The 15079-nt window shown below is 45.3% G+C and overlaps 1 protein-coding gene across 3 annotated transcripts; it reads left to right on the forward strand.

Annotated features, from left to right (window-relative positions):
- The first annotated feature begins 3854 nt into the window (after positions 1–3854).
- Positions 3855–14910, forward strand: LOC115202275 (uncharacterized). 3 transcript variants are annotated; one of them, XM_029766316.1, is made up of 21 exons: positions 3855–4018; positions 4572–4632; positions 4779–4907; positions 5007–7117; positions 7289–7943; positions 8055–8147; positions 8241–8375; positions 8536–8629; positions 8759–8906; positions 9022–9072; positions 10047–10221; positions 10445–10578; positions 10773–10941; positions 11032–11260; positions 11514–11652; positions 12092–12224; positions 12508–12588; positions 12770–12919; positions 13221–13295; positions 13739–13819; positions 14196–14910. In XM_029766316.1, the coding sequence occupies exons 2-21, from the start codon at positions 4594–4596 to the stop codon at positions 14265–14267; spliced, it is 4893 nt and encodes a 1630-aa protein (XP_029622176.1). In that variant the 5' UTR covers positions 3855–4018; positions 4572–4593; the 3' UTR covers positions 14268–14910. The 3 variants fall into 3 exon arrangements, with proteins under 3 accessions (XP_029622176.1, XP_029622174.1, XP_029622175.1); XM_029766314.1 differs by having other exon boundaries at positions 3862–4018; positions 11029–11260; XM_029766315.1 differs by lacking the exon at positions 3855–4018 and adding an exon at positions 4047–4063 and having other exon boundaries at positions 11029–11260.
- The last annotated feature ends 169 nt before the right edge of the window (positions 14911–15079 follow it).

Below are 15079 nucleotides of genomic sequence, written 5' to 3' on the forward strand. Positions count from 1 at the left end.
AAGTAGAGATACTGGTGTGCAAAGGAGCAACAAAAAAAATAACAATATTGGGATGAGGTAGTTGGGTGGGCTATTTACAGTGAGAGAGATATAAGACTCCAGCTTCAGTGATTTTTGCAATTCGTTCCAGCCATTGGCAGCAGAGAACTGGAAGGAGAGGCGGCCAAAGGAGGAGTTGGCTTTGGGGGTGACCAGAGAGATATACCTTCTGGAGCGCATAGTACGGGTGGGTGCTGCTATGGTGACCAGTGAGCTGAGATAAGGCAGAGCTTTACCTAGCAAAGCCTTATAGATGACCTGGAGCCAGTGGGTTTGGCGATGAATATGAAGCGAGGGCCAGCCAACGAGAGCATACAGGTCGCAGTGGTGGGTAGTATATGGGGCTTTGGTGACTAAACGGATGGCACTGTGATAGAATACATCCAATTTGCTGAGTAGAGTGTTGGAGGCTATTTTGTAAATGATATTGCCCAAGTCAAGGATCGGTAGGATAGTCAGTTTTACGAAGGTATGTTTTGCAGTATGAGTGAAGGATGCTTTGTTGCGAAATAGGAAGCCGATTCTAGATTTAATTTTGGATTGGAGATGCTTAATGTGAGTCTGTAAGGAGAGTTTACAGTCTAACCAGACACCTAGGTATTTGTAGTTGTCCACATATTCTAAGTCAGAACCGTCCAGAGTAGTGATGCTAGACGGGCGGGCAGGTGCGGGCAGCGATCGTTTGAATAACATGCATTTAGTTTTACTTGCATTTAAGAGCAGTTGGAGGCCACAGAAGGAGTGTTGTATGGCATTGAAGCTCGTCTGGAGGTTTGTTAACACAGTGTCCAAAGAATAAGTGTCCAAAATAGAAGGGGGGGGGGGGTGTTCCGCAGGCAAGAAAATAGCCTTATTTGCCTCAAATCTGAATCTGTGAGTGACAGTAGGCTGTTTGAGATTACGCAGACTGAAAATATGCCAGCAAAGCCACTACACAACACAACACGAAACAATACTTAACTGCACTATAATGGTGACAAACGGTGCCCACAAACTGTCCCAACAGCAAAGCTTTCTTTTCAGCACCATGGAGTGAATGAATCCTTACCACTGCTACACCTGGCTATCAACTGAGCCTTGTCTGGTAGCGAAACAGTTCATTCAGCCTCATTTACTGCTTTTAAAAAAAAATGCTGATATGGCTGACTTGCTTAAACAAATGTGGTTTCTACTGACAATTGAGAGGTGCAAACTATGGCATAAGGGAACATTGAGCGGATAAGAGGCAATCCGTAATTTTGATTAAGACATTAATGAGCAAGCTAAGACAGATGTTGTCAAAAATCTATTTGTTCAGCACTTTTGAAATGTACAGCAACAGAATTCAGAACATGGGCCGTTCTTATAGTATTTTCCCTGTACACCAAGTCAGAAGGGGGCATATAAGCAGACAATGAAAGCCCTTACAATATTTTATTATTACATTTTTCTAAAACAGGGTACAGGCTAAATGTGCACCACCAAGTCAGAACAGTAGGCTTTGTTTTGAGGAGGAAAGTGACCAGCTGACTAGGGTGAGGCACATGGGCTACTAACAGCTTACTACACAACATACACTTAGTATTACTTTCTTAGCTACAGTATACTTATCTCTCTGGCATATTACATAATTTATGCAGCAGGATACAATACATTTTTGGACTCACCGTTGTGCTGTGCTCACTTGAACAGGAAGGTGGTGCTGGGGTCCTTCTTGTGGGCAAATTTTGTCATGAAACTTTCACCAAAGTCTGGCATTCTCTGGATTTATGGTGCTTTCAAGATAACTGGGAACTCGGAAAAGAGGAAGGTTGAATCATGACGTCAGGGATCTTCATCTTCGGAGCTCTAGAAAGAGGCCTGAGTTCCCAACTTGGAATTCCGAGTTGGAGCTCGTTTTTTCCCCGAGTTCCCAGCTGGATCAGGGAGCCTTTTGTGATCAGTCTGGAGGTGCACTTCATCCCCCATGCAGAGAGAGAGCTGGGGGAGTTCCTTTCCCCCATCAGTGCAGGTAAGCCTATAGAATTTTCTCAGAGCTGAGGTTGACTTGAGAGCTTTATTGCTTTTTAAAAGGACTGAGTTGTGCATTCATCCACCAGAGAGCTCCATTGTGGCGCCAATTGTTTTTGCAGCGGGTTTGTATAGATAACATTGGATCTCATGCCTAAACTATCCTACCAAACTAAAGTCAACGGTATTAAAAAAAGTACTGTTTCTCCGTCATCCATTTTGCCATAGTCGTTAAAGTAGATGTATGTTCACTGGCTTCTTTAGAATCTCGTGACCGACCCAGGTTCCGGTTCCTGCGCGGTCCAAAAGAGGCTGCGGCCGCCATCAGAGGGGTCCTATCTGCTGACCCCAGGTCAGTGTATCGGAGGAGCCACCGTAAGGACAGACTCTTCTTCTTCACCTTGGACACAGCAGACATCACCTGCTGGTTCGGACAGGGCTTCGCTGAGGTGCTCCGGGTCAGACTCGTGGCTGTTGGAAAAGAACTGGCCAGCTGAATGGTTCTGGTTCAGGTTCTATATGATCGTAATGGTTCTGGTTCTATGGATTGATTTTGGAATCAGCTCTCAAGAATAGTTTTACAGGTGAATCTGAGAAAATATGAATTTGAACATGGATTTTTGTATTTTTCCTGTGAAGATAGGGTCCTTGTTGAAATGGTTGGTTATACCGTATGATCGTACCACTTTATTTGACTAAGTAAGTTACATTATAGGGCATTTATTCCAAGCACCTCTAGGCTGGAAGAGAGCACCTCAGTACACTGCAGTGCACACTATCAATGATCAGAATCTTTACGGTTGGGTTCTGTTTAGTAAAGGCGTGTTCACTACCATTACTATCTAAGTTAGATTGTTGCACAGCTTTAATATAATCTCCGTTGTGATAGGATATGGATTCCAAAATTGCTTCCAGTATTTCCCTTGACCTTTGTCAACCTCTCAGTTTTAGTAATCCGATATCCAGTACAAAGTCTTTTAAATTCAGGGCTTTATATTGGGAACTTAATTGCCCTCTGTCTATATCCAGTGTGACAACAGTCTGTGGGATTGGTCAACTTGTCATTGTTGGATGGAGTGGAGTGGGCCTCTCATTGCCTGGCATAGATTTACTACTAGAACCACTCCCCTTTCCAATAGCAACAGCAAGTCACTCTTTCACACTACTACTTTGTATTCTTGTGTGTGTGTGTGTGTGTGTGTGTGTGTGTGTGTGTGTGTGTGTGTGTGTGTGTGTGTGTGAGAGAGAGAGAGAGTTGGAGGCTCAGAGTCACACACACACACACACACAGTGGGTATTTTCGTTTGAGGAGAAACTGTTTTTAGGGTCAGCAAATTACAACTAATTAATTGTGTGTTGTTAAATCGGATGTAAAGAGTTCACTGAACAGAGAGAAAACAACGCCTTCACCAGTTGATTTGAATTGCCTAATGGGACCACTGAATCTCCACCGGGCTGACTTCATCCTCCAAGCACTGGACTATGACTGTGTCGACATGCACGATCACATGTCTCTGTGGTACACGGCTCAGGTAGGTAACGGTCCTATCAATGACCTGCTGTGTCTGTATTAAAACGTTAGTACCAATCATCGAGTTGGACAGATGCATTGAGGTGAGGATTAGATGCAGATGAGACCTGACATCTCCCTAAAAGTTTGTTTTTGTATACAACTTGTCTTGGAATGTTTGAATGTTTTGTATGAAAATAAAACAAATACAGTCATATGAATAAAATGACTAAAATCCAGTATGGGCTTGGGCTGTGACTTCCATTGAATTTTGTCTTTGTGAACATGCAGCATCTGAAACGTTTGAAAATAATACCGTACACTAAACAAACACAACAGCAGGTGGAAGTTGTGGGTAAAAGGCGACCCATAGATTTACGTGAAGGCGTTGGATTTGACGTTTACGGTTTATAGCCAATAGCAGCGAACCTTCTCACGTTTGAATGAAGAACAGGCGGTTGACGTTTACTCCTGCTGCAGGTTTGTTTACTTCATTCAAATACACTTTCTTTAGGAAATATTGTGGTAAGTAGCTGTTCATAATAACCACATGAAATAGCTCAATTACTTTTATGTACAGCACTTTGTAGCCGCCGAATAATTTAAATAGGGTCACGTCTTATGGGATAACTCTAGCTAACGTTAGCTAGCTAGCGAACGTTACACAAATGTCCCTGTGAAACTCAAATTCTGCATGGGCTCTGTCATTTAACACAAGTAATAATATACTCATTGTTAGGCGTATTAGCTAATTTCAGTCAACGGTAATAACGTTATCTTCCATAGTTAACGTTACCTAGCTACCTACATCAGGGGTGTATTAATTCCGCCGATTCTGTTGAAAACGTTTCTTAAACGGAACGGAACGAAACGGGGAGGGACTTACTTGAATTAGTCCAGTAGACGTTTTGCAACTGAATCCGATCAATGAATACACCCCAGCACTTTTATCTAAACGCTAACTAGCAAGGCAAGTTGGTAACAGGTCTGATATGGCTCCAACAATAATACCAGGTTGTTTGTATTCTGACAGTAGCCCAGCCACGCAAGCCATCATGTCCACGAGAAGATCGCATACATTTGGAGAGACCATGGTAAGATTTGCATTTCACACATGTATAATGAAGTTACTGAACAGAACTTTCGACCATAATTGTGGATAGCAGTCACTAACATTAACTACTTAGCTAGCTAAGTTGTTTATCAATAACTGGATGTTGGCTTCTCTCAATGTGCCCAGCCTTCAACAAGATCTGGAGAACGCACCCCATTGAGGTGTGTCCAGAATGAAATGCGCCATCTCTCAACCCCATCTTCTAGACTCAAATCGAGATCAGGGTTGTGCAGCAATATCCTCAAAACGCCCAAGGTATGATGAACAGCCAAGCTATGGGCCTATGGATCCTGTTCACTGAACTATTGTTTGAAATTTAAACTGTACCTTATACTTCTCCCATTCTCCCTACAGAATGATGCTGTGTTCATCTACACAGACCCGTTAACACATTGCCCTCCACCAGCTGAGGTCCTATGCTCTCCTAGTGTTCCAAAGCCCAGTGATAAAACTACTACCAGTGATACAGCTCCTACCACTGAGGACACAGCTGTTGATACAAGCAGTGGATTTGGAGACATTACCTTCAAGTCCTTCATCTGTGCTGGGGGTGAGGTTGAGGTTTCAGAGCCCTCAAGGGTTGTAGACGAAACCATCCGGCTACCCAAGAATCAACTGAACATCTCTTCTCTTCCTGGCTATGATGATGAAAACACATGTCTCTCTGACAGTATGGTTACTCAATGCTGCGACAACCATGTGGATCACGTCTATTGTGATTTGGAAAGCAATTTGGCCACAACTGAAGCTGACCTGTCCTTTAATGGGGGTTCAAACGCCAGTCTTAGTGTTCCACAGTTCACAGATCTAGCCCACATCACTGAGACTGTTACTGGCGAACAGGGAGATGTAACGTTTAAATCTTTCATCTGCACCGGAGGGGAGGTGGAAGTTTCAGAGGCTTCCAGGGTGGCACTTGAGACTATACTCCTACCAAAGGATCAGCCTGCAAACCACCATCAGCCATACAACGACAGTATTTGTCAAAGTGTTATAGTAGATGACTTGGACATGCAGTCCATCGATGACCGCACAGATCATCTCTATTGTAATATGGCCTCTAGTGCACACCTTTCCTTCAAAGAACCTACACATTGTAGTCTTCAAAGTAGTACTTTGAAATCCATAGAGGTGGTCCATACCAATGAAGAGTCAGCTAGTGTTCAAAATGCCACTGGCGGACAGGTTGAAGTCTCAGAGTCCACCAGAGTGTCCGAAGACACTATCCTCCTACCTGAGAATCAGACTGTGACCAGTCATCTACCGTACAACGACAGGGTCAACCCAAGCATCATAGAGGAGCAGTCCTCCGATCATGCAAAAAACCCTTATAGCCATGTGGTAAGTGAAGGTGCCGTGTTGGAAGCGGACACCGCTGCCATCAGTGAGCCCTCAATGGGAAATGCATTCTTAAGGTCATTGAAGGACCTGGGTGATGTCGCCTGTCAGCTTTTCCCTGAAGGCCCCAAACAGGGTTCTTCTCTCCATGATGGAGACAGCGCCGTGGTTCCATCTATACAGTTGGAATCTGACCGCTCCCATTGCAATGAGTTTGGCGCCTCGGCCAGGAGCTCCACACCTGTAGATGAGGACAACCCATCGATAGTCTCTCACTCCCATTCTCATGGTTCAATGCAGGAGTCCAGTGGGGCCAGAGACAGCGCGCTGGGTTCAAGCAGTAACGCTCCTCTTCTCTCCAACACTACAGATGAAGCAAACTCTGAGAACATTGCTGACGTGTTGACTGAACTACCCAAGATCCCCTCTGTAGCAAGGTGGGCCGACAGTGGTGATGCTTTACAGTTTGAGACCTTCAGCCCTGTTCTTAGCACTACCCCCATGACCAGAAGAGGGGGCATTCAGAAATCGCCTTTCGCCCAAATGGAGGATTCCGCTCTGGAAAACGGCAGGGGCTGTGTCCTCAACTCTGCTGAGGGTAGCATTGTTGTCCCAGCCAGCCGACTCTGGGCGGCCGTCCTGGAGAGCCCCATGCCTCTACCCAAGTTCAACTCGACAGCAGTGGGTGCAGCATCGACCCGCAAGCCCCCTCCTTCTCCAGACCCAGTCACAGAGACTGTGGAGACGAGGCCAGAAGTGGATGTACCTCATGTAAAATCCCAACCCAAGGTGGAGAAAGTAGAGATGGGTCTTTTTGATCATTTACCAAGGTTGGTTTGTGAGCAGCCTTTTCAGCAGCAACTCATCCAGATGGCCCAATTCCTCATCCTGGCATCGGGCAAGATGGACCCTGTTAGCAACCCTGCCCTAGCCCCTACACCTGCTCCCGCCCCTCCTGTAGTGGAAACTACAGCGGGCACCACGGCTTTAGAGTGCCACAGCATGTGTGTTGGCACTACTCCAGTGAGGCAGGCAGACCGCAGTGCCAACACCTCTGGTCAGTTTGAGAGGAAGAGGGAGTTCTCTGTGTCTGACGCCTGTACCAGCACCGAGACTCTGCTCTGGAAGTGAGTATTGGCCTGTGTGTTTTTGTGAGTGAGAACTCTGTAAAATGTTCTGTGTTTATGTAATATGAACCATGTAAATATTGTTTTTTGGTGTTTGTCTGAGAGAAGTGTACACAAATTTTTCCCTGTGTTTGTATGAGAACTGAGTTGACTATTTTCTCTCTGTGTCAGTCTGGCCCCTGGGAGTCTGTGTGGGGTCCCCAGACAGGAGCTGGAGCAGAGGCTGACCTCCACTCTCATCATGGTGGAGGCCCTGGTGCAGCAGCTGTGCACAGCCAGGGGACAGGGCCACTCTAGGGGCCCTGGGCCCTCAGAACTTAGGGACAAGCTTGTCCAGACCGACCACACTGAACTCAGCCAGACGGTAACCTACAAAGACCTCTATGTGACGGCCCTGGAGAGGATCAAGGAGCTAGAACTGGACCAGACAACTCTACAGAACCTGCTCCACAGCATGCAGGACACCAGGAGCACCATGACAGCCCTGAGTGGAGACACTGAGGCTGCTCTCAGCAGCATGAGGCAGATAAGAGACCTGGTTAAAGAGGACCAGCAGAGCCTGGCTACACAGTATGGTCAGATGAAGTCCCTTTATGAGAAGTGCAAGGAGACCCAGGGCAGGATGGTGCAGAAGGTCCGAGACACCCTGCAGCAGAGCGAGGACATGAGGAGACTGATGGAGGAGGCTTTCACCGCCAAGGACGCAGCCTTCAGTGTGACCGAGCAGCTGGGGGCTCACTGTGCCGTGCGTATCTCTGAGCTGGAGGAGAGTGTGGGATCTCACCAGGAGCTGATGGCTGCCCTGAACAAGACCTACCCAGAACAGGTACCACACACAGTCTGAGATCAGGGCTAGAGGCAATAGCCTGGTTCCCAGCTTATGCTTATTTTGGTGCTGTGTGTTTGTTTTCCCGTGCTCATGTGTGTCCTCACTCAGGTTGCATTGAACAAGGCCAATGTGGAATCCCTCAACTCTGCATCTGAGCTCTTGAGAGGAACCATGAGTGATCACAACAGTCTGCATCAAGAGGTATGTCTTAACCTGGAAGCTACATTGTCTTGTCAGGAAAGAAAAGACATCCAATGTGTTGTTTTGTTGTGTAAAATGTCATATTCTCCCCAGCTGAAAACAGCCAGGCGTCTCCTCCAGAGAACAACTCCTATACTGGTGAAGCTGAATGAGAAGGCAGCCAATGCTATAGGAGAGAGAGACCAGCACCTCTCGGAGAGAGACCAAGCTGTGGAGGAGAGAGAGCAGGTCTGACCTCCCTTTTCTCTCTCTCTCTCTCATCTCCCACACCTCACAATGTCTCTACTGCCTGTTCTATTTGCTCTGTTCTCTGTTATCTTCTGCAACTCGTCTCTCCACAATGTTATGGCTTCATTCCAATGCGTCGTGGCTCACTTCTACATGACAGATCCAAGAGGAACTGGACCAAACCAACATGAGTCTCCAAGATGCCAGACAGGAGATTGGGGACTTGAATCTGCAGGCCACCATCATCAATTCAGGTAGGGATTGAAACAAATCATTGAAGATAACACTTGAGTTTCAAGTGTTATTGTTTAAAAATAAGTGCTTATATGTTGATTTTCTAGCATTGTCATTCCCTCTTGCTCTCCCTCCTTCTCTTCTCTCAGAGTTGGGTGTTCTGCGTCAGAAGCTGAATGAGGGAGAAGAGGAGGGAGTTCAGCTGGAGAGGAAGGTCACGGAGCTGTCTGCCACCGTCTCCTCTACCCTGGCCTCCTATGCCTTCCTAGAGCAGGCCCTGGCTGCAGAGTCCACCAAGTTAGTTCAAAGTTCACTCTAAGCTGTTATGGTGCTTCAACTATGGCAGTTGTGAATTAAACTTTTTGTATATATATAAATGAATATGAGAGAAATAACCTTAACTTTATTTCAGGTTGCAGCAGTCATGGCAAGAAGTCCAGCAAGCTACCGACAGGGCTAAGCAGTAAGTGAACTCCTCAGCTACCTCATTTCTCTTATCAACACTACTATTTAAATCTGTATTTTACCATTGAAATGGGCTATTCTGATGTATTTGTATGTTTAGCCCCATCACATTGCAGCTATAAAGATGATTTAACATGAACTAAGACACACACACCTTTTGCTATTGGTAATCAATAATACACATTGGTTTAACTATTAAGGCATGTTTAGCCATTGAGTTTAATTAAGCAATAAGGCATGAGAACCCAGGGATTACTCCGACTAAGGGATGTTCTTAGGCCTGAATCAAGCCAGAGAGAACAGCACTTAGGAGGGAGTTATCACATGATAATCCCCGGGTTCTCATGCCTTATTGCTTTTATAAAACAGTTGCCAACATATTAATACAAATCTAGATTTTTAAATTATACATTTTAAACGAGTACATATGTTTTTGTGTTCTGGTCATGAGTTATTTTCTGTTTGACCCAGTTGTTAATTCGAATCATTCTTTTTTTTCGAGTTGCTATGCTAAACAAATCATTGGCATGTAGCTAGCTAGCAGATTCAATGATGAGATATAAGAACTTCAATAAATAATGATTTATTAAATATCCAATAGGCCTACATAAGCGCACTGCGTATTTAAGGGAATTCTGACTGTTTACAGTTTCCATGGTGAATTATTAGTGTTGTGTTCAAGCCTACTGGCACAGGAGAAATCCATTTGTAAAATGATACATTGTTGCAAAGTCATAGAGGCAGACAGGTTGCAAACCAAATAGTAACATGGAAAACTAATGTGTAGTTGCTTTTTTTTACCCCGAGGGATAGAAAGTTTATGGATTTCCTGCCTGGGCTGCGGGACAGTGGAATTATGACATGCTATTTTGCGGGAGTTGTTGTCCCACAACTCTGGCATATGAACCAATCAGCATCCAGGATCCAAACAACCCGTTTTATAACATTTCATTGAACCCCTCCTGCATCCAGGTTGGAGGGTGCGTTGGTCCAGTCAGAGCAGCGTGTATGTGAGCTGTCCCAGGCTCTGGCCCACAGCGAGGAGCAGCTGAGCCAGCTGCAGAGCCACTCCCACAGCCAGAGCTTGCAGCTGCAGAAGCTCCATGAAGTCCGCGTGCAGCTCAACAGCATGATGGAGATGAACGAGGTAGGGGGACCTCTGGATATCTCTCTGCAGTACTGTATGTGGTGGTGTTCTCTCTTGCTTTGAGTTCCTCTGTCTCTTTATCTGCTCCTTACCAGTCTCTCTCTCTCCTTCTTTTACTCTGTAGATCTTCTCTCTTTCTCTCCCTCTCTTCCTGTGTGCTGATCCTAAACTCAGCCGTGATGAGTGCTGTGTGTAACAGCTCTGTTCCTCCTCCCCTGTGTAGTTCCTACAGATGGAGAACGATATGGCCAGGGAGCAGGTGGTGGAGAGCGAGAGGACCCTCCGGGCTAACCTACAGGGGCTCAGGGAGAGGAACATCCAGTGTGAGGACCTCAAAGGAGCCCTCAGCCACCTCCAGTAAGACCCACTACCACTCACTGTGGAGTCATAGTACATTTAGTTATTAGACATGATTTATTTTTGAGTTGAGCTGTGATGAGTTCTGGGGTGTGTGTGGGGGGGGTTGTCTCCTATCACTACATAGGACATGGTTATTACAAACAATTGAATAATTGTCTTTAGCTGATTGTGTCTGTGTGTATGTGTGTCAGCGCTGAGAGGGAGGCTTTGCAGGCAGAGCTGGAGGACAGTAAGGCCAGAGCCCAGTCGGTCCAATTGGATCTGGTAGAGCAGCTAGCCCAGGCTGTTACTGACGTCACCCTCTTACACCACACACTGAGACAACTGACCAACGATGTTCACACTGCTCTGACCACCAAGGTAATCACACACACCCTGTTACACCACACACACCTTGTACTAGTCCATAGAAGACTCAGTCTGTTGTGATGTGTGGCATTATTTCAGAAGCCAGAGGTCTGTGGTAAAGAAGAGGTGTCCCAGCCCTCCCTCCCTGTCGAGCGTCATCCCTCCACCTCCTTCGTGGAGAGCATCATGGTGGCCATCACCACTGACCTGGCGCAGGCCAATGACACACAGCCCCCCTTAGACATGACAGAGAAACCACAAGCTGAAGGGTTGGGCAGCGAGACCAGCGCCTTCACTCGCCTCGCCCCCATCACTCCTAAGAAGTGTCAAGGTGAGGCCTCCATTGCATCTCCCCAGGGGGGTGGCTGGTAGCCCCAGGGGGGTGGCTGGTAGCTGTTCAGTAGGGTACACTGTAGCAAAACCTTACAACAAAAACTAAAGTCTGTGTTCTTATTGGACAAGTTCATAGCACCTCCCCGGTTTCACTGTTTCAAAACGTCTCCAGACTGAACACAACCCATTTGTTTGTCTGTATAGATGTGTCCTGGGCCCAGTCATTAAATGCCCGCCCTTCCTGGTTTCAGTGGTGCCTCCAGAGGAGGAGCAGAGTAGTGTGGTGGAGCTGCTAGCAGACCTGGCTAACACAGTCTCTGAGCTCAGCTCCACCATCACACAGCTACGACAGAGCAAGGACACCGAGCAGGAGGCACTGAACAACACCATGTAAGCACTGTGACGTGTGTGGCATTTATTGTGTTGAGATGTGAAGCTTAGAATTTCTCCTTTTAAGCATTCAATTATTTACTGTTTTATTTACCTTCGTGGTCTCTATAAGTCAGTGTTTCCCAACTCCAGCCCTCCAGTAACCCCAACACCACACATTGTTGTAGCCCCGGACAAACACACCTGAACTCGTTGAGGGCTTGATGATTAGTTGACAAGTTGAATCCAGTGTGGGGAACACTGCCTGCTCTATGTCAAGTTCCATCATATTAGGGTTAAACCCAGGGTTTCCCAAACTCTGTCCTGGGGACCCTAAGGGGTGCACATTTTGGTTTATGCCCTAACACTACACAGCTGATTCAACTAATCATCGCACTTTGATGCACAGGGTTTGGGATACGCTGAGTAAACCTAACCAATAATTGTATTGTGATACCAGCTGTAGGCTGCAGGGGGAGCAGCAGGCCCAGGCCCACAGACACAGGGCTGAGGTGTCGGAGCTGAGGGGCCAGCTGAGCCGTCTCCAGACCCAGCTAGGCCGGGACCAGGTGACTCTACAGAACAAGGCCCAGGTGAGACACTACACTGCTCTCAGATCAGACCGTACAACTAAAAACACCAGGTTTAGTTACACTTAACTTCTTACCTGCGTTAAACCCTGTATTTGTGAGCATATTGGCAAAGTGCTGCCAATACTTGTGCATTATAGATTATTTTACTGAGAAATCTAGACATTTGCTATTACTTTCTTGGCTACAGGACGAGACGTGTGATTACTTGACTGACATGGTATTTTGGTGAATAGTGGTCTGTGTGACTGAGGCTGAACCCAGGTCATTTGTTCTGTTTTACCAGGAGGTTGACACTATGAAGAGGATCTGCAGTGAAGTGAATGAGGCCAGGGAGTTTCTTTACAAGCACAAATCTGAGAACAAAGTAAGGGACTATATCACTTTTTCGACCAAAAAATACTTGGTTGGCTACATTCACTTAATTTCGTCTTCCGAAAAGTTCTCAGGCAACATTTTATCCTCGTGAATTGTCACCTATATGCCATGATGTGCTTCCATTTAGCCTATGTTACGTTGCTGCTATGTTCTGTATTTGTGTTCTGTAGGAGCTGCGTAGGGAGGTGGCAGACCTGCGCCATTCCCTGCACCAATCACAGGTGGAGTCCCAGGCTCTAAGGGATGAGCTAAGAAAGACCGGCAACCAATCAGCACACAGCATGCATTCCATGGACGACAAGATCCGCCTACTGAAAGAGGTACAGTTCAGACCATAGGTTGCCTGTTGTCCCTGTAAGAACTGCTAGGGCTACCCTACGGTGTCCATGTCCCTGCTGTCCCCACACCTACACACTGCGTTCTGCACAGTATATTTCCATCTGAACGCACCACAGCGCCCTACATGACCCAACCTTGGGTTGTTTTAAATTGGCCACAATTACTTCTCAAATACATCCCCTCACACCAACCCTGCAGCCTTGAAAGACCAAGCAATCCTCTCCCTCCAACACTAGTTGTCTTTGACAGGCAGTAGGACCTTAAACACTGTCTCCACCACAGGTGGAAAGACTAAAGAGGACTCTGTTGGAAGCTGAGGAAGGAAGAGCAAAGCTTCTGGAGAGAGCCAAGAGACATGTAAGTGTCTATGCAATCTATACACAAGTGTGCCACCCCGCCTCTGATTTCGTAAACATTTGAGGGATAGGCCTAGAGAAATGTAGCCACTCTCAAATTCATAGGCAGAGCTATGGATGATGCATCTCCATCTATGATATCAAAATTATAGTTTTAACCAGTTTTTGAGGCTGTAAAGTGTTTGTAAACATTGTAAATGTAAACAAACATTGGAGTAAAACAAGCACATATGTTGGCTTCTGATGGGCGTCAGACAGTTGAGCTAAGCTCATGAGGCATTTCTAAGTTATATTCATCAAGAATCAATGGGTGTGTATAATTAATTTTTAAGTCCAAAAATGGATGTTGCCACTAAGGATTCCAGCTTTATGGAAAGCACTTCATATGTAAGTGGTATCCAATGCACAAGTCACCAGCTTCAATGTTCCCCTCTGTCTCTGCAGCAAATGATCCACGACACCAACCAGAAAAAAGTGGAGAAGGAACTTCGAGTCCTTGACGATATGATTGAGACGGTCAGAAAGGTGAGAGTACAGGGATATACATTTTTCTGTTTGAAATGTAAAGGTAGATTCAGCGATATGACATAGATGTTGAAAGTAAACAGCATAGTGGGTACATTTCCACTAACTAAGAGCACTGACGCGAGGCTCCACTTCTCCTCTGTTTTGGTCCTGTGGCTGCCAAGTTGTAAAAGCGTAATGTGAATCTGTGCACATGCGCAAATACTATGTGAGAGCGAAGTCTTGCAACTTGCTCATCTCAATATCTGCACTGCTGCTCGTGGCAATGTCATTTTGCTGAGTCTACCTTTATTAGAAATGGTCATTCATATGTGTTACTTGGTGTATGTTGATAGTTTGGCATTAGGCTTGACACTTTCCTTTTCTTTCTCTACAGACTTTGTCTTCTGTTCCTGACGTTGTCAAGAACTGCAAGGAACTCAAGACTCTAGTCGAATATCTTGGTTAATATCATTATAAATTGTAGTTTTAATCAGTTCTGTTTTTTAAAATGTTTTCTTAAACCTATTTGTACAAGTAAAAGAATCTGGTAACACGTCTGAGTAGTTTTGATGGAATTGATTTATGTTAACTGGATTGTAAACGTTTACAGCATTACAATATACAGCCGAACACTTCTGCAATTGCGAACGGTATGAAATTTAGTCATCATAATATTACAGAACGTTCTGGTTTGATAGACTTGGAACACTCAATGAAATGATTCCAACCGCTCTCCACTGAGTTAAAACAAATCTAAACTTGAACAGAATGGAGTTGGTTTGAAATGTTTCTGGGGTTTCCATGAAAGTACATTCACACATTGTATTTATTATGTACAGTTTACCAGTACAAGAATGGCTTTACATCTGTTACACTCACTTTTATACATTACTGGATTGACATTACAATGATGTAATGTGGAATTCATTTTGGGTGTAAAAAAACAAACATCTCCAAAGATATGATTTATAATTTGTCAGCCCACTAACTACAGAGGGCCTTTAAGTGTTGACAGAGTATGCTGTTATAGCCTAATTGGTGGTTGGCAAAATCGATTGTATTACAACGGTTTCATAAATCTTTCGACAAGTAAAATCATATTTGACAAGTAGGTCATTTCTTGATGTTGCACTGTGAAATGTCATCTAAATCATTTTCTGTCTGCCGTGCTCCTCGTCGTTTCTGCTTGGCTGCTTTTCAATACGACTAATTTTCTTTTTATATACACCGTCTCTCCAAACCACGTGCTGTCCGACACTTCTCAATTTGATGTAACAT

Source organism: Salmo trutta, chromosome 11 (assembly GCF_901001165.1).
Source record: "Salmo trutta chromosome 11, fSalTru1.1, whole genome shotgun sequence".
NCBI lineage: Eukaryota > Metazoa > Chordata > Actinopteri > Salmoniformes > Salmonidae > Salmo > Salmo trutta.